General features: G+C 27.5%; 2 protein-coding genes across 5 annotated transcripts; both read left to right on the forward strand.

The window, feature by feature from the left end:
* Positions 1-1516: 1516 nt before the first annotated feature.
* Positions 1517-11670, forward strand: LOC105201228 (elongation of very long chain fatty acids protein 4). The gene is made up of 2 exons (XM_026132843.2): positions 1517-1831; positions 11503-11670. The coding sequence occupies exons 1-2, from the start codon at positions 1556-1558 to the stop codon at positions 11668-11670; spliced, it is 444 nt and encodes a 147-aa protein (XP_025988628.2). The 5' UTR covers positions 1517-1555.
* Positions 11671-15233: 3563 nt separating this feature from the next.
* LOC105206102 (elongation of very long chain fatty acids protein AAEL008004-like) lies at positions 15234-20115 on the forward strand. Of its 4 annotated transcripts, none has more exons than XM_039451585.1 (4): positions 15234-15444; positions 15952-16155; positions 18922-19166; positions 19378-19748. In XM_039451585.1, the coding sequence occupies exons 1-4, from the start codon at positions 15402-15404 to the stop codon at positions 19558-19560; spliced, it is 675 nt and encodes a 224-aa protein (XP_039307519.1). In that variant the 5' UTR covers positions 15234-15401; the 3' UTR covers positions 19561-19748. The 4 variants fall into 4 exon arrangements, 2 of the variants coding, with proteins under 2 accessions (XP_039307519.1, XP_039307516.1); XR_005575181.1 differs by having other exon boundaries at positions 15235-15444; positions 18864-19166; positions 19378-20115; XR_005575182.1 differs by having other exon boundaries at positions 15235-15444; positions 15952-16220; positions 19378-19562.
* Positions 20116-20122: the final 7 nt, after the last annotated feature.

The raw sequence follows: 20122 nt of genomic DNA on the forward strand, positions 1-20122 counted from the left end.
TTACTTAAAATATTCAAAAATCAGTCTGCTATGCATCGTTGTTACTATTATATAACAAAAGTTTGTTCATTCATAACATTATTAAAGTAAAATTATATAATTATATAATACAATAATTCAAGCTTCATCAATTTACAATTTAAAAAAAATTTAATCGTAGAAAAATTTATTTTAAGTTATGGACAAAATAAAATCTGCTTTTCTTTTAATTATCCCATTAAATATCGTTTTTATAAATTACTTATGCTAATTGTAAAACTAAAATCGTATTGATGCAAGCACACATTAATGTAATTAGTATACATATATCACAATAGCATTTGTTGCCAAACATATAGCGAAGTCATATTGAAAGATTGTATTCGTGCGTATAAATGATCGTGCGTATTCGATGAATGGGTACAATCGGTACTAATCGATCACGCCAATACGGTATCTTTGCGATATAAGATAGACGAATGATACATATATTTAAACGGTGATATTTTGTTACATAAGAAAAGTAACGATTCAAAGACGATACAGGGCAATTATCTATCATGGATCTCTTAAAAGACATGCTATATTATTGGACGAAAGAGCTCGGTGAGTACCATTCGTATTATCAAAAACTTTTCAAATAAATAATCACTTTGCGTGTCATTTGACGCGAGACGTAATCGTGCTTCTTGATAGTGTAATAATTTGAGATTTACTAACAATATTTTATAACAATTTACAATTTTTTAGAAATGAGTTACTCCTATGAAGATTGTTAAAAGAAATGTAACGTGAAAAAGACATAACAGTTTCAGCGTGAGAAAATGAATGGAACATGTTGTTAATAAAAGATAATAATATGTAAATAGTAAATTAATAGATTTAATTTTAATGAATTCATTTTGTAAACTGTAATTCCTTTGCTAATTTGAAAATTACTGTAGTTTAAACTTAATTAAATTTTATATGTGTAAAAAACCGTAAGAATCGACCGAAAAGCAATCTCGTCTCATAATTGATTGCTTTCTGCTGTAATAATAAATGTTTTTTTTTTGTTTAATAAAATATGTGTCGTGTGATATAGAAATATGTTTCGTAAAATGATTCAATACAGTAATTTGGTTTTCAGATCCAAGAGTAGCCGATCTACTGTTCGTCGATTCTGCCTATCAAATACCACTTATAACATTCGCATATCTGTACTTTGTGCTCGTCTATGGGCCTAAATTCATGAAGAACAAGCCACCATATAAATTAAAGACGTTTATACAATTGTATAATATCATTCAAATTTTCGTAAATACGTGGATAATTTATGAAGCAACTGACGCAGGTTTATTTACGAACAAGAAAATATGTCTTGGTCCTGATTATTTCTACGATTATAATGCAATGAGGGTAATAATAATTTATTAAACAATTTTATAAGAAAATATATGCCATTAGTAGGTATCCTATTTGTAAATTTTAAAATTTAGTATTTCTCTATAATTTCTTCTATCAATTTCATGTATATTTTTGTTAAAGTAATGCAGTAATCTTATTGTAGATTACTAGATGTGCATGGATTTACTCTATGTTAAAAATCTTGGATTTGGTTGAAACAGTCTTATTTATATTAAGAAAAAAAAATAATCAAGTATCTGGTTTGCATTTGTACCATCACGTCTCTAGCGTACTTATAGTGTGGTTATGTGTAAGATATTTGAATACTACTTTCATCGGAATTATTGGCACAACCAACTGCTTAATACACGTGATAATGTACACGTATTACTTCCTGGCAGCCTGTGGACCGACCGTCCAAAAAACTATTGCACCTATAAAACGATGGATAACTATAGCACAAATGGTAAATTCTCCTAATTTTCTATCACATATATTTTTATGTCGCGTAATTCTTTTTTTTTTCGAATTTTTATATATTTAGTTGATTGTCTGGCTACACACGTGATTAATCATCTCACCACATCCACAACAGAATAATGTACTCGGAATTGTAATAAAATCTGTTTCTCTTGTTTTCATCTCTAAAGAGAAATAAAGGATAGAAGGGACTCGAAGCCTCAGAGCTGTCACAAAAAATCAATATATATCATTTAATACTGACAAGAAACCTTTTGCGCCTCAGATTTAAACAAGCCTTTAAGACGTTGTAGTACAAATGAAAATAAGGGACACATATTCTTTTATACGTGCCTAATCTCACTTTTAGGGGATGAAACACTGCTTTGAAGAAAATCGGTTTTCTACTTTCGAAATTTATATCATCGAAACTATAAGAGATAAAAAAAATTTTCTAATTGAAAAATTTTGTTTATAAAAAGAAATAAAAGTAAAAAAAAAAAACAGATGAGTGATGGAACAAAATCTAAAAAGATTTAAAAAAATTGAAAGTTGGATGGCTTTAAGGGTACTTTGTGACAGTGATAAATAAAACTTTTTAAAATATTTTTTACACTCAAACCATTAACCTTCTTTGAAAATTTTTATGTCTTTTTATAAGCAAAATCTTTCAATTAGAATATTTTTTTCTTATTTCTTAAATTTTTGTCGGTATATACATGTTTCGAATGCAGAAAACTGATTTTCTTCAAAAGAATGCTTCACCTTTTAAAAGTGAGATTGAGCACGTATAAAAAAAAACACGTGTCCCTTATTTTTATCTGTACTACAACATATTAAAAACTCATCAAGATCGAAGGGGGACACTTCCATAGCGCACGGACGGATGCGCGTACCATGCGTTATGGAGTGGTTTTTAATTATTTTTGGCAAATGGAAATGTCGCAACATAACTTTATCATATACCATTGAATTTGTAATAAAATAAGTTTTATTTTGCTCATAAAAAGAAATAAAAATTTTGAAAAAAAATAGGTGGGGAAAAGCATTAAAAAAATTAAAAAAAATTTTTTTATCATTGTTATAAAATACTCTTCAAACCATTTAACTTTTAGTTAGAACATTTATCTTTATCTCTTGCAGTTTCGACGATATACACTTCGAAAGAAAAAAATCGATTTACTTCAAATGGGTGTTTTATCCCCTAAAAGTGAAAACGGGCACGTATAAAAGAATATGTGTTCCTTATTTTTATTTGTACTACAACGTATTAAAGGCTAATCTAAATCTAAAGCAGACATTTCCGAAAAGTTCCGTATGAGTATATAAAGTCTCACATGGACATGTCAGACCTACGTGTAATTTTTTCTATTAAAAATAAAATATTTAATAAACAATGATTATAATAATTATGAAATTTTCAATTATAATATTGACAGATATTTCATGATTTGTTTAAATTTAGGGAATAGCGTTTGATGTTAGACTCACGTGTGTAGCGGGAAGATACTGAAAACACAAAATATGTAATCATAAAGTTAATATTCTATGTCTCTCGAGATTAAGTAAGGTAACTCCTATATTTACATTGCGCGGGAATTTAGACGGCAAAAGTTTGAAAACAGTAGGAAAATTGGAAATAATGTGCAACCACTCTGTTATATTCTTTATGTCACATTAGTATTATGTTGTAATTTTAATTCTTACTCTAAATTAATGAAATCGTTGTGAATTAAATCAATTTGTTAGTGTTATGATTGACACAGCGATGTATTAAAATATAAGTAAAATGATTATTCTTTTCCTGTAGGAAGTGTAAAATATTGATTATTTCATAATTATTACTTAAATGTAGAGAGATAGTAAAGAATAGAGTACACGAAAAGTATTTAGGTGTTATATACTTTGTGCAATTTGATTATCCCACTTATGAGTCGTCATAAATCTTACCATTTTTGATATTCGACAAAAATGTAAGGCTACTTTAAAGTTTTTTCCACATTTGAAAAAATACATTTCTTATATATATATATATATTTTTTTTTATAGTAACCGACAGTATGAAGTTTTTATTGATACAATTCATTTTCTTTAATATAATAAACAATACTTGATAAATTAAATTTTTGGTCGGTGCAACGTATATACCGGAGTTACTCTATTTCTTTTTTGTTGTATTGATTAATTCGTTTTGTAATACATATACGCTATTAAGTTTAAATATACTTCATACAAATCGTATTACACAAATATCTTTCAAAGATATAATTAAATAATAAATTAAATTAATTTTATTTACAGATACAATTCATCGTGCTGCTATTATATGTATCGCATCCATTGATACTATGTGAGAAAGTCACACGTAGTTGGTTCACCATAATACTTATTATACATTTATTAATAAACTTTTTCAATTTCCTTAATTTCTATGTAAGATCGTACAAGAAACATAAGAAAAATCAGTAGATTATGAAATATAAGTTCCACGAGTATATTCCTACATATAAAAAATTAAATTCTTATTTCACGTATATTGTGTACAATTTAAAATTACCTTTTCAAAAAAAGGTAAAAAAATGCGCCAAGTGTGTGTGTGTGTGTGTGTGTGTGTGTGTACCTCTTAAATTTTTTTTTTTTCTACAAAATCCAAATAGTTCTCTCTTTGTACCTTCATTGAAAAATATTCCTATTCCAACCCAAGTGGTATTTACTTGAAAATAAATATCTTAAATTTAATCCAACCTAAATGTATTCTTCTAAAAAAATGTATGAAATCTTCAAATTGCGCCAATTATAAAAAGAATATATTGCTCTTTGAAATAACTGCTGTACTACTTTTAACAAATAAACTCAAGTAATAGTATCTTAATTTTTTTAACTCGTAATGGTCACATTTCCAAATAATAACATAATAGTCACATGGGGTCCACAGGATCAATTAGTTGCCATTTGCCAGCTTTTTGATATTTAGTCGCAAAAATTTTACTGGACATACCTTGAGGTCAGTTTTTTATCATTTAATAATTTTTTGGTTTTATTAGAATTTAACATAATAAAAAAAATTAAATAAAAAAACTGCAAAATTACAAAAATATCCATAAAATTTGTAATTTTTGAGATAATTGAACAAAAATTTAGGTGTGTATTCTCAAGATAGTATACTTTTAAATAAATTTGAAACACATAATAAAAAGATTTAAATAAGAAAAAACTACAAATATTGACATTTTCTACAAAAATATTCATACAATTTTTAATTTTTGAGGTAATTCAACAAAAATTTAGGGGTGTATTCTCAAGATTGTATACTTTCAGATAAAAATTAGTTTTATAAAAGGTTGTTCGATTTTCAATGGTCTGTGTACCCTTAAAGTTAGCACGGGATCCTTTGGACCCCGAGTAACCATTACGGGTTAATAAAACCCAAGTGATGGTATTTTTAATTTCTTTTTAAATAAATTTTAAGTAAAATTAATCTGTGTATTTTTAATGAAAAATCTTTCTGTTTCAACCCAAAAGATGTATTTAATTCATAATTATTTCTGTGTAATTGTATCAATTTCATTTATATTTTTGTTAACGTAATGCAGTAATGAAATTTGTGATTACATTTTACTGAAAGAACAAAGAATGAATTCAATGAAAGAAAGAAAAAAAAATTTCTATTAGTAGCATATATTTTCTTTAAGTTTATGTAGTGAAACATTACGTATATACTCTGTCATCGGAAAATTCTCGGACACTTCATTTAACAGCATTGTACATATGAAATATTTGTAGAAGAAGAAAAAGAATCGTGGAACATCATTTTGTTTTCTTAAAATAACTCAGTAAATATTAACGCGACAAAATTAATTCTTATGAACAGTTTGTTAACTATAAAAATCTAACAATCACCCTACAAGTAAAAATTCACATAGAAGTTTTTTATAGTTTTATATTTATTTCTTTTTATATTTGTTTAGGTTTTGTTTAATATTGCATTTAAAAATTTTTATTTCAAACTTTTAATTAAGTTTTGTTTTTTCTATTATTTTTTTAATACTGCCTTTTTGAATATTGTTTTTTGAAATATTTAGTTTTATTATTTTTTTATTTTAATTTCTTTAAGTTTTTAACTTTTTAATTTTTATTCTTGAACTTTTTTTATTCTTGTCATTAAACCAACTTTTTTTTTGTCAAAATTGATATTGCGAGTTATGAAACACTATACGTATATATATAAAAAATTATATTTTTAAACATATGAAATGTAAATCCAAAGAAAAAAAGTTCAGAAATAAAATTATCAAACATTTCTCATAAATAATTCTTATGTTATGAGAGATTATTCTAATTGTTTTTCTTTCGTGCATAGAAAATAATTATTATAAATATAATTTAAATAATTAGAAATACAATTAAGATAATTATGGTATTAAATATCTTGGGCCAAACAATTACTTATTATTAATAATTGTTACAAAAAATATTACTTATTGTATATATTTGTGAGAAACAATGTTTTAATCGTGTGATAAAGTTAATAAAAAAAATGTTACTGCTCTGTTATATAAAAATTAATAAAGAAATATAAATATAAAAACTAGCTTGTTTTTAAAAACACCTGAATTAAGAAGATGCGAGTAGTATAACTAGTAAAAATAGATGTTTACTCGTATTTCTCCCAAGAAACGATAATGGAATCGATGTCGAAATCATCAAACTGATGTCATTTCGATGACGATTCGATATGACGTTTCTCATTGGGTTTCTTCTATTATGACAAAGCATCGCTATGTGCACTTAAATTCTCTGATACATATATTCTGATTTCATATAAACATATACAAATACAGGAAATTCCATAAGAAATAGTCAAGCGGTCGTATGCAGGTAGAGCGGAATAAATTGAGCCAAAAAGTTTTGCAATTTTCAAATTTTGTAATTTTCACATTTTGCGATTTTTACAATAATTAATGAGTTATTACTTTATAAAGATAGCCAAATTCGTTCTATCTACCGTCAAATATAAGCGCGCAGAGAAATATAACTGTCATTGATACTAAATGCACATGAAGACGTTTGTACGTGTGCTTTACGTATCGCTTTAATTACGCTTATAGACAACTTTGATTGTGTGAAAATTAAATTTGTTCGTATGATTACTCAAAATCTACATAATTCAACCTGCTGAGCACCGCTTATACTATTATGCAGCCAATATTCGTTAATTCACAAATTTGTTAAATACAATTAAATAATTATATTGCAATAATTCAAGCTTTACCAGCAATTTACAATCAAAAATAATTTTTTTTAACGCAGAAAGACTCATTTAAGTTACAGACAAAATACAAAATGTTCTCTTTTTTAATTACCCCATCATATATCGTTTTAATAAATTACCTATGCTAATTGTGAAATGTATTAAAATTGTATTGTTGCTATCAATACAATTGATACACACGTCATAATATGAATGTATAGCAAAGTCATATTGGAAGATTATTTTCAAGCGGAATCAAGAGCAAAGGTAGATTGGTAGATTGTAGTTTAAATAAAAGCTCGAGTTAAACGATCGTGCGTATTCCATGAATGCTCACAATTGGTTCTAACTGATCATGCCAATACAGTCGCGTTGTGATATAAAACAAACAATGATACTACATATATTTAAACGGTGATATTTTGTTACACATAACAAAAGTAGCGATACGTAAGCCGATACAGAGCAATTATCTATCATGAATCTCTTGCAGGACATGCTATATGATTGGACGAAAGAGCTCGGTGAGTACCATCCGTATTAGCAAAACCATTTCAAATAAATAATCATAGCGTAACAATTTGAGATTTACTAAGAATTTTCTATAACAATTTACAACTTTTTAGAAATGAGTTATTCCTACAAAGATTTTTAAAAGAAATGTGACATGAAATAGACATGACAGTTTTAGCGTGAGAAAATGCGTGGAATATTAATGTTGTTAATTAACAATAATAATACGTAAATAGTAAATTAATGACTTTAATTTTAATGAATTAATTTTGTAAACTGTAATCCTTTTGCCAATTTGAACATTATTATAGTTTCAAAATTCAATTCTATTTTACGTGTGTAAAAAAGCGTAAAAACTGATCAAAAAGCAATGTCTTCTTATATTTGATTTCTATTGTAATAATAATGTTTTTTTGTGTAATAAAATATGTGTCGTGTGATATAAATATATGTATGTAGAAAAATATTTCAATATATTAATTTGGTTTTCAGATCTACGAGTATCCAATCTACTGTTCGTTGATTCTGTCTATCAAATATCACTAATAATATTCGCATATCTATACTTCGTGCTCATTTATGGGCCTAAATTCATGAAAAACAGGCCACCATACAAATTAAAGATGTTTATACAATTGTATAATATCATTCAAATTTTCGTAAATACGCTTATAATTAACGGTGGAATTGACGTAGGTATATTTTCAAACAAGATAATATGTCCCGTTCCTGATTATTCGTATGATTATGCAATGATAGTAATAATAATTTATACGTAAACTATTTTATAAGAAAATATATGCCATAAGCAGGGATCTATTTATAAATTTGAAAATTTGGTATTTCTCTGTAATTCTCTGTATCAATTTCATTTATATTTTCGCGCGCGCGCGTGTTAAAGTAATGCAGTAATAAAATTTTTAATTACATTTTGTCGAAAGAACAAAGCATAAATTGAATGAAAGAGAGAAAAAAAATTTTCCGTTAGTAGCATATATTTTCCTTAAATTTTATGTAAGTCTGATATAGTAAATTATTACGTACATACTCTGTCGTCGGAAAATTTTCGGACATTTTATTTAACAGCATTGGAGATATAAAACATTTGTAGAAGAGAAAAGAGGATTATGGAATACAATTTTGTTTTCTTAAAATAACTCAGTGAATATTAACGCGACAAAATTAATTCTTATGAACAGTTTGTTAGCTGTAGAGATCCACCCTATAGGTAGAAATTTATAGGATGAAGACCGAACGTAATTTACTGACGAGGGAAAAAGGATGCTTTTGTGAGGACAGATGAGAAATGTGTCGTGGAATACTAATATCTAATGCCAATAAAAGCATTTTTAATTATAAAACATCACTAATTAATGATTCTTCGTAGATCTTACACACTAATAAACACAATAAAAAACAAAATTTAATGATCATTTTATAAAATATATTTTATAAAATATATTAAAGAAAATGATTTTTTGAAATAATTACTTTGCTGCTAGTAAGCATTATGCCACGTCCACTATAGAAATTATAAAATTAGAACTTCTATTATAACATCAGTAGTGCAAACGTATACTCCCTTTTTTCTGTAATTAAATATAGATAATTTCTTATTTAAGTACATAAATTTTTTTTAAGGTTATAACATATTGCTTTGTAATTTTTTTAATTAAAAAAAATCTAATATCAAAAAAAGAATAACATTATCAATATATCTTCAAGTTATATAATTTTATTATTTTTATATCAATAAAATATTGCTTTATTTTTATTTCGAATACTAGCAATAAGTATAAATATGTTTATATTATTAAATTTTTTGATTACTCTATTCCTGTGTGTCCGAAAACATCCTGACGCGGCAATGTATGACAATGTCATTACTAATGATATAAATCATTTATATTTTATTGTACGTACTTATTTTATACAATATAATAATTGAATCTTATTGCAGATTACTGTAGGTGGAGAGATTTATTTATTGTTAAAAATATTTGATTTGGTCGAAACAGTCTTATTTATATTAAGAAAGAAAGACAATCAGGTATCTGGTTTGCATTTGTACCATCACGTCTCTAGCGTACTTATATCATGGATATGTGAAAGATATTTCAGTTGTAATTTCGCCGGATTTCTTTGTGCAACCAACTGCTTAATACACGTGATAATGTACACGTATTACTTCCTGGCAGCCTGTGGACTGACCGTCCAAAAAACTATTGCACCTATAAAACGATGGATAACTATAGCACAAATGGTATAAATTCTCCTAAATTTCTTCCACATATATTTTTATATTGTGTAATCCATTCTTTTTCCAAATTTTTTTATATTTATTTAATCGTCTAACTACACACGTGATTAGTCGTCTCACTACATACTACATCCGAAACAGAATAATCTACTCGTAATTGTAATAAAATCGCTATTTATCTCGTTTCTCTCTAAAAAGAAATAAAGGATAGAAGAAACTCGAGGCCTGATAGCTGTCACAAAAAATCAATATATAATATATCATTTAACGCTAAATATATAAAATCTCACATAGTGTCAGGCTTACGTGTGATTTTTTCTATTAAAACAAATATACCTAATAAACAATGATTATGATAATTATAAAATTTTTAATTAAAATATTGACAGATATTTCATGACTTGTTTAGATTTAGGGAATAGCGTTTGACGTTACAGACTCACGTGTGTAGTGGGAAGATATCAAAAACACAAAATGTGATCATATCATATAAAACCGAGGGGGAATTCACAACCCAAAATTTTGTACACCAATGCCGATTTTTGGCATTGCTGTAAAACACTGCCGACATTTTTGTACACTGCCGACAATGCTTATTGTTAGTCAATGCCTACAATGCCGTCAATCCTATATTAAAATTAAGGCAATGCCATGCAATTATGAACACTACCGCGTGCCCATTATCATACGCCAATGCCTGCCCAAGAATTCTAAAGCTTTCCCGAAGTATTCAAAAATTTTTGTGCTCAACCCCATGATCGACTCTGAAGTGAGCTTACCACTCCCCAACCACTGACGACAATGCCGTCAATATTATAGGTCACTGCTTACTTTTTTCGGCAATCCACTGCCGAAATTTTGTACACCAATGCCGGCTGTGAATTTCCCCTCGTATAAAACACAAAATCATAGACATAATAATTTATGTTTCTCGAGATTTAGTAGGGTAACTCCTATATTTACACTGCGCGGGAATTTACGCGGCTAAAGTTTGAAAAAAATAGGAAAATTGGAAACAATGTGCAACCATTCTGTTATATTCTTTATGTTACATTAGTATTATATTGTAATTTTAGTTTCTTACTCTAAATTAATAAAATCATTGTGAATTAAATCAATTTGTCAATGTTATGAGTGGCACAGCGATGTATCGTAATATATGTAAAATGATTATTCTCTCCTTGTAGGAAATGTACAAGATTTATTGATTATTTATTACATAAGTATAGAAATATAGTAAGGGATGGAGTACACAAAAAGTTCTTAGCTGTTATGTTTTTTATTTTAATTATCCCACTTATGAGTGGCCATAAATCTTACCATTGTTTATATTCGACGGACCTTTAAAGTTTTTTCCAAATTTGAAAAAAATACATTTTGTATATCTAATTTTTTTATAGTAACCGACAGTATGAAGTTTTTATTGATATAATTCATTTTTTATAATATAATGAACAATAATTGATAAATTAAATTTTTGACCGGTGCAACGTATATACTAAAGTTACCCTATTTCTTTTCTGTTTTATTAATTATTTCGTTTTGTAATACATATAAACTATTAAGTTTAAATATACTTTATATAAATCGTATCACACAAATATCTTTCAGATATGATTAAATGATAAATTAAATTAATTATTTTATTTTGCAGATACAATTCATCGTGCTGCTACTGTATTTATCGCATCCATTGATATTCGGTTGCAAAGTCACAAGTAATTGGCTCATCATAATGTTTATTACACATTTATTAATAAACTTTTTCAATTTCCTTAAATTCTATCAAACGTCGTACAAGAAATATAAAAAAAATCAGTAGATTATAAATTATAAGTTGTACGAGTAGTTCTATACACAAAAAAAATAAATTCTTATTTTACGTATATTTTTATTCTTGAATACCATTTGTATTTATTTAAATATAAAATTCTCTCTTCAACTACAACTGTACACTTGCATCAATAATAAATATATCTATGGAATATTTTGGTATATTTTATTCTTAAGATCGTATTCTTACTTCTATGGTAATACCATATTGTTCTCACGACAAGCTCAATCACATTATGTGCAAATTATTTATTCCTGGATTAAGAATTACATATTTGAAAGTGCATTCGACCTATACTCGAAGCTGATTTATTTCGCGTTCACGGGCAACAGTGTGACAACTCAATGGATCCCAGTCAACCAAAATGATTAACCATCTAGTCGAAAATATATTTGGTTATTACTAGTAAAAATAAAGCAGTTGGCCGAAGGAAAAGTTATTGACGTTGCGTTTCGTTTCTTCTACCAGTAAAACCAGTAGACGATTCCAAATGGTCCAAAACGTCATAAAGATTTTCAGTTTCAAAATTGCGGATGTTTCAACGTTACCGCAAGCCTGTGGTAACATTGCAGGAATCTTTTGTAACTTCCATACAATATTATAATGTTTCAATGTAAGGTTTATGCAATGTCTTTATAACCTTTCAATGCCGGTGCGATGCAAGATCTCCCTAAAAGCCGTTGCGGTCGTCTCGCGCAGCGAGAGAAACTCAGCTTGTCCAAGGCGCGCCTTTGGTGCGTGGAATCTCTCTCGTTGCGCGAGATTACTACGTCTTTTAAGGAGATTTTGTATCGCACTCCGTTATAAACAAAAGTAAATAAAGTAAATTTTGTTTTCAATTAAGAATATTTTTTCATTTGTTTTAAAAATAATTTATTCTTACTTGAAAATTATTTATTCTTGGCGCTATTCTAAACATAGAATATTCTTACATTAAAGCATTTATGCATATTTTTTAGATTTAATTTTGTTTGTATACAGTAAAAGATTTGATCATATTTAATATATCATTGTTTCTATTATAAACTCTTCTCACTCTTCTAATACTCTGTTCAACAAAACATGAATTTTATATTTTTTCAAGAACAAGAAGGACAAATGTTTTCTATAAAATTTTGAACTTTGAGAAAAAGATAAAAGAGAGATTATGTTTCCGGTTATCAAATTGCTCTATTATATCATTAGTTAAAAATTTTTTTTGATTGGTATTGCAAAAAGAGTCATTTTTATAATATATTTTAATATATTATAATTATAATATGTGATGTGTGTTAAGGAAATTTTAGTGTAATCAAAATTAAATATAAGATTTTTGGCTTTTAAAAAGAATTGTTTTATCGATTACAAATAAAAAATATTTAAAATACAGGATTTTTTTATTGCATCAAACAAATATAATTTACATATCTCAAATATTTTTTAAACTGTGATCAATACCACAAATTCCTTTTAGAGACTGAAAATAATTATAACAACATAATTTTAATCTTAATAAAACTTCAACACAATGCATATAATTATATGTATTTTGATATATTTGGTAAATAACATTCATCTCATAAAAATATAATTCAAATAATTTTAAATACAATTAAAATAATTATGGTATTAAATACCTTGCGACGAACAATTACTACTAATTGATTACTACTTATTACTAATAATTGATACAAAAAATATTACTTTCTGTATATACTTGTGAGAAACAAGGTTTTGATTGTGTAATAAAATTAATAAAAAAATGTTACTGCTCTGTTGTACACAAGTCAATGAAGAAATACAAATATACAGATTAGCTTGTTCTTAAAAACGTCTGAACGACAGAAGTAGTATAGCCAGTAAAAATAGATGCCTACTCGTATTCCTCCAAGAAACAATAAATTCGAAGTGCACATGAAGATGTTTGTATGTGTGCTTTACGCTCCAATTGCGCTTATAGACAACTTCTATTGTGCGAAAATTAAATTTGTTAGTATAATTATTCAAAATCTACATAAATCAACTTGCTGAGCATCGCTTATACTATTATGCAACCAAAATTCGTTAATTCATAAATTTGTTAAAATATAATTAAATGGTAAATATGTCGAATAGGGGAGGCTGCCCCGACGACCTTGACCTTGACATATGTTGTCAAGGTCATGACCCTGAGTAACACCCAACAAGTTTTAGCCGTCGCTCGCCCTTTGTTAAAAAGTTATAATCATAAAAAGTTTATTAAAATTAAGAGCGACAACTACACATATACACATAAAAATGTAGTACCGAGAATGCGTGGGCGGGGGAGGGGCGGAGCCCCTCCTCCTGCACTCCCGCCCCGTATTTTTCTTAACCCAACCTAATTCCTAATTCTATTTTAGTTTAATTTTAAATCTAATATTGTAGCGTGGTCAATTGGATATCCTTGACCAAATTACAACTAAAATAAGGTTCGGTTAGGTTAGAAAAAATACGGGGGGCGGTGCAGGAGGTGGGGCGGAGTCCCTCCCCCGCCCACGCTTTCTCTGTACTACATGTAAATATTTAAGTTTTTCAGAGTTTTTTTACCAATTTTAGTTTTATATACATATACTTATTCATCAATATTATTACTAAGTGGATACATATCTTTCATAATTTTAAAAAATGCGTCAATTCTATCATCAACAGAATAAATTCTTTTAAATAAAAATTCGGCGAGATAAAATTTATAATGCTTTTGTGATATTCCATAGCGAGGAATTGCACCACGCATATCACGCCATATTCTTTCAATATTTTGGGTATGGCAACCCGTTACTGGGTCAACAAGCTATTAGTACTGTTCCACGCAGTGTGCGTGTGCATGTGCGCGCGTAACCTAACCTAACCTAACTCATAATTTAAAATCTAATATTATTACAAATTTCGACAAAAATAGGGGTAGGTTGGGTTAGAAAAAATACGGGGAGGGGGTGCAGGGGGCGAGGCGGAGCCCCTCCCCCGCCCAAGCGTTCTCTATACCATATTTTAATATGTATATGTGAGTATATGTGTAGTTATCGCTTTTAATTTTCATAAACTTTTTATGATTATAACTTTTTAACGAAGGGCGAGCGACGGCTAAAACTTGTTGGGCGTTACTCAGGGTCATGACCTTGACAACATATGTCAAGGTCAAGGTCATCGGGGCAGCCTCCCCTATTCGATATATTTACCCAATTAAATAATTGTAGTGCAATAATTTAAGCTTTACCAGCAATTTAAAATTATCAAAAATAATTTTTTATTGCAGAAATACTCATTTTAAGTTACAGACAAAATACAATATGTTCTTTTATTTTTTAATTAGTCCACCAAGTATGATTTTTATAAATTATCTATGCTATATATATATATATATATATATATATATATATATATATATATATATATAATTGTAAAACGTGTTAAGATTGTATTGTTACTATCAATATAATTGATACATACGTCATAATGTGACATTTAATGTCATACGTATAGCAAAGTCATGTTGGAAAATTATACTTTCATATGATAAGATCAAGAGCAAAGTGCAAAGTAGTTCGTATAAATACAATAAAAGTCTATGCATACTCAATGAATGTGCACAATCGGTTCCAATCATCACATGATTTCGACTATTTTTCGATACAAGGTAAACGAATGTACTAGTTCACTGGTGATATTTTATTGTAAACAAAGTAACGATTCATAAAATCAACACAGCGCAATCATTTATCATGGATATCTTACTAAATATACATAATTCCTGGAAAGAGCTCGGTGAGTACCGTTCATATTATTATTTAACGAAAACTTCTCAAATTTATAATCATAGTGTAACAATGTGATATTTAATATAACAATTTATAAAATTTGAGAAATATATTATTCTCGGGAAGATTTTGCGAGAAAAATTTTGTACTGTTAATATTATGAAATGTCATAATATTTAAATTTGCGGGATTTTCAAAACAAATGTGATATGTAAAATAGACATAATGATAGTTTCAGTGTGGTATATTAGCGTTGTTAATAAATAATAATAATTTGTAAATAGTAAACTATTAATCTTGCAAAATATAATCCATTCGCCAATTCAAATATTATAATTTTGACTCTATTATATTTTATATACGTTAGAAAAACATTAAAAACTAATTAAAATGCAATACTTTTTCATAATCGACTGTGTTTACGTTGTAACAATAATGTTTCCTTTTTTTAAAATGTGTTCCAAGTGATATATGTGTGTCGAAATGTGCTTCAACATACTAATTTGGCTTTCAGATCCACGAACAATCGATCTACCATTAGTTGCTTCTTCCTATCAAGTACCACTTATAATATTCGCATATCTGTACTTCGTGCTCGGCTGTGGACCTAAATTCATGAAGAACAGGCCGCCATACAAATTGAAAACATTTATACAGTTGTACAATATTATTCAAATTTTGGCAAATGTGTGGCAAATTTACGACATAATTGAGGCTGGTTTGTTCTCGATCAAGTTAATATGTCCTACCATTGATTTTTCTTGTGATTATATTTCAATGAGGGTAATAATTTGTACATAAGCTATTTTTTGAGAAAATGTATGCCATCAGCAGGTATCTATTTCTAAGCTTATAATACTGACAAGAAAAGCTTTCGAGGTGTCCCTCTTCGATTGTGATAAGTCTTTAATATGTTGTAATACAGAAAAAAAATAAGAAACACATATTTTTTTATATGTGTCCGTTTTTACTTTTAGGGTGTGAAACACATCTTTGAAGAAAATCAGTTTTTTTCTTTCAAAGCATATATCGTCGAAACTATAAGAAATAAAGAAAAATATTCTAACTGAGAGTTAAATGAAACTTAAAAACAGTGATACTTTATAACAGTGATAATAAATTTTCTTGTAAATTGTTTTTATACTTTCCCCCACCAATTACTTATTTTTTTCAAAATTTTTATTTCTTTTTATAAGCAAAATAAAGCTTATTTTATTATGAATTTAACGGTGTCTGAGAAAGTTATGTTGTGACATTTCCATTTTTCAAAAATAATTGAAAACCACTCCATAACGCATGGTATGCGCATTCGTACAGTGGTTATAGAATGGTTTGTAATGATTTTTGGAAAATAGAAATGTCGCAATGTAACTTTATCATATATCATTGAATTTGTAATAAAATAACATTTATTTTGCTTATAAAAAATATAAAAATTAAAAAAAATAGTGAAAAAAATATTAGAAAAAATTTTTTTTTAATATTATAAAGTGCTCTTCAAACCATTTAACTTTAAATAAAAATATTTTTTTTAATCTCTTATAGTTTCGACGATGTACGCTTCGAAAGTAGAAAACCGGTTTTTTTCAAAATAGTGTTTCATCCCTTAAAAGTGAAAACGGGCATGTATATAAAAATGTGTCTCTTATTTTTATCTATATTACAATATATTAAAGACTCGTCAAAATCAGAGGGGGACGTCTCGAAACCTTTCCTCGTAAGAAAAATTTCGTAATTCTCTTTTTATAATACTCTGTACTATTTTTATTTACATTTTTATTAAAATGATGCAGTAATGAAGTCTTAGTTTACATTTTGAAGGGAAAATAAAGAATAAATTGAATAAATTGAATTGGGAAAAAAGAAAAGAATATTTTTCTGTTAATAGCACATATTTTCTTTAAGTTTTATGTAGGTTTAATACATTGAATTATTATGTATATACACTGTCGTCAAAAAATTTTCGGACACGCTTCATTTAGCAAGCAGCAATGTGCATACTAAATGTTTGTAAAAGATATAAGAGTGTCGTGAAATACCAATTTATTTTCTTATAATAACTAAGTAAATATTAATGTAACATCATTCTTATAAATACCATTATTAGTTATACAGGTTATTAGTTACATAATTGTAGTTGTCATTTTATAGACAGAAATTCATTGATTGTACAGAACGAACGTAATTTACTGAAGAGGAAAAACAGAATGTATTTGTGAGGAAGGGGATCATAACATACTAACAACTAATGTCATAAAAGATTCTTTTAATTATAAAACATCATAAATTAACAAATTTTTATAAATCTTTTGCACAAAGTAGCACATAAGTAGCACGAAAACAATTTTATGAAAATTATATAAACTAAATTTTATTTGAAAAACAATTTCTTTTTAATAATTTCTTTGCTGTTACTATGCATTATGTAGTGCTTTTATGAAGGTTGTACAAGAATGAATATAATATCAGTAAATAGCACTCAAATCTCCTTCGTACATAACGTAACTTTATGACGAATTCATACATACATTACGTCACACGATAAATTCAAATAAGTTATTTGAAAGTACATTCAAGGTCATCAGTCTAGATAAAAGTTAAAAAAATTATTATTTAACATACTTCTCAAAGTTACGTAAATAGTATATAGCTGTAAAAATTTCTGCTTAACTGAAATTTAACTTTTACGAAAAACGCACTGAACATTAATAATCAGTAATCATCCAAAGTCTAAATATTGTAACGAAGTAATTTTAATGTGATTAATGTGTCTTCACCCAACACTTATCTCACGACGCTCTTCCTTTTTTAAACGTTTTTAATGTACACTCTTAAATTGTTACTATTTCTCTCTTCGCTCGTCATTTGTCACTTGTAAAAAAGACGTGCAACTGTTACATATATAATTAGTTGAGATTACAATTAGTAAATGTAATGGCTTATTCGAAATAGTTTCTATTTCGTACTCGATTCTATTATTAGTGTACCTTCTTAAATTAATTACTTTAGATTTATTTATACTTGGTCAACCGTCGACGTAACTAAATACAGAAAATTTCTTATATAAGTGTTCATTTTCTCAAAGTTGTAATATACCATTTTGTGAAACAATTTTGTTAAAAGAAAGTGTAATATTAAAAAGAATTATCTGTGTTTATCCTTATTTTTTTCAATCTATTTAATTTAATTATATATCAATAAAATATTGTTTTAGTTTTGTTTCGAATAATATCAAAAACGATTTATATTATTGAAACAATTGTATTTATATTGAAACATTGTATTCCTGCGTGTCCAAAAACTTTCAGATACAGCAGTGTATATCGGTGCTATTAATAACGCTGTAAATCGTTTGCGCATTATTATTCGCATTAATTTTTTGTAAAATATTTTGTTTCATATGATAATATCTGTATCTTATTGTAGTTTGCAAGAATTATATGGTATTACTTTCTGTTAAAAATATGGGATCTTGTCGAAACAGGAATATTTGTATTAAGGAAGAAAAGTAACCAGGTATCTGGTTTGCATTTGTATCACCACGTCTCTACGTTAAGTCTGATATGGATCTGTATAAGATATTACGCTGTTAGCCCCCTATTGCTTTTCTGCATAACCAACAACTTCGTACATGTGATAATGTATATATACTATTTCTTAACAACTTGTGGACCGACCGTTCAAAAACCTGCTGCATTTATAAAACAATGGATAACTACAGTACAAATGGTAAATTATCCTAATTTTCTTCCACATTTATTTTCACGTCGCGTAATATTTTTTCTTTTTGAATTGTTTCATATTTAATTTTCTCTCTGCCTGCACGCGTGAGTTTTGTAGTACATGTATACTATTAAGTTTAAATATACTTCATATAAATCGTATCGCAAAAATATCTATCACATAAATATGATTAAATAATGAACGATTTTATTTACAGATTCAATTCGTAGTGCTAATGATGTATTTAATACATCCATTCATAGTTGGCTGCAAAATCGGGACAGATCGTAATGATTGGCTCGTATTAGTAAGCATTATAGATATATCAATAAATTTGTTCAATTTCCGTAATTTCTATCAATCGTCATACAAGAAAAGTAAAAAACTTAGTAGATTATAAAATATAAATTGAAAAAGTATTTTTCTACAATAAAAAATTCGATGAAATTATTTTCGTTCTGTTGTCCTGTATTGTATATGCATAATATATAATATATTAAATAAACAAATAAATAAATAAATATATATACACACACATACACACACCCACACACAGGGTATCCCAAAAGTTCGGCAACTGTCAAATATCTCGAAACTAAGCATTTTAGGAAAAAATGTTTCAGACAAAAGTTGTAAAGTTTCAAAAGATCTGTTTACTGATCTTATCAGTTTGACCTTGGATGGCGTCGCCAATGTCAGATCAAAATCACATTAACTTTTTTAAATAGAACACCCTACTTTTGATTCCAGAATCTAATAGCTCGTGTCAAGACCTTTCCAAAACTTCCAAAGCAACTATTCAAGGTCAAATTGTTTGATCATATTGTGACGTGACAGATTTTTTCCCTCACCACTGTACAGGGTGTTGCAGATACATTTGGGACACACAATTGATTAGGCGTAATGAAATTTGTCATGTAAAATAATCATTAAAATTATTAATTCTCTAAAAAAATTTAATG

The sequence above is a fragment of the Solenopsis invicta genome, chromosome 1 (genome assembly GCF_016802725.1).
Source record: "Solenopsis invicta isolate M01_SB chromosome 1, UNIL_Sinv_3.0, whole genome shotgun sequence".
Classification (NCBI taxonomy): domain Eukaryota; kingdom Metazoa; phylum Arthropoda; class Insecta; order Hymenoptera; family Formicidae; genus Solenopsis; species Solenopsis invicta.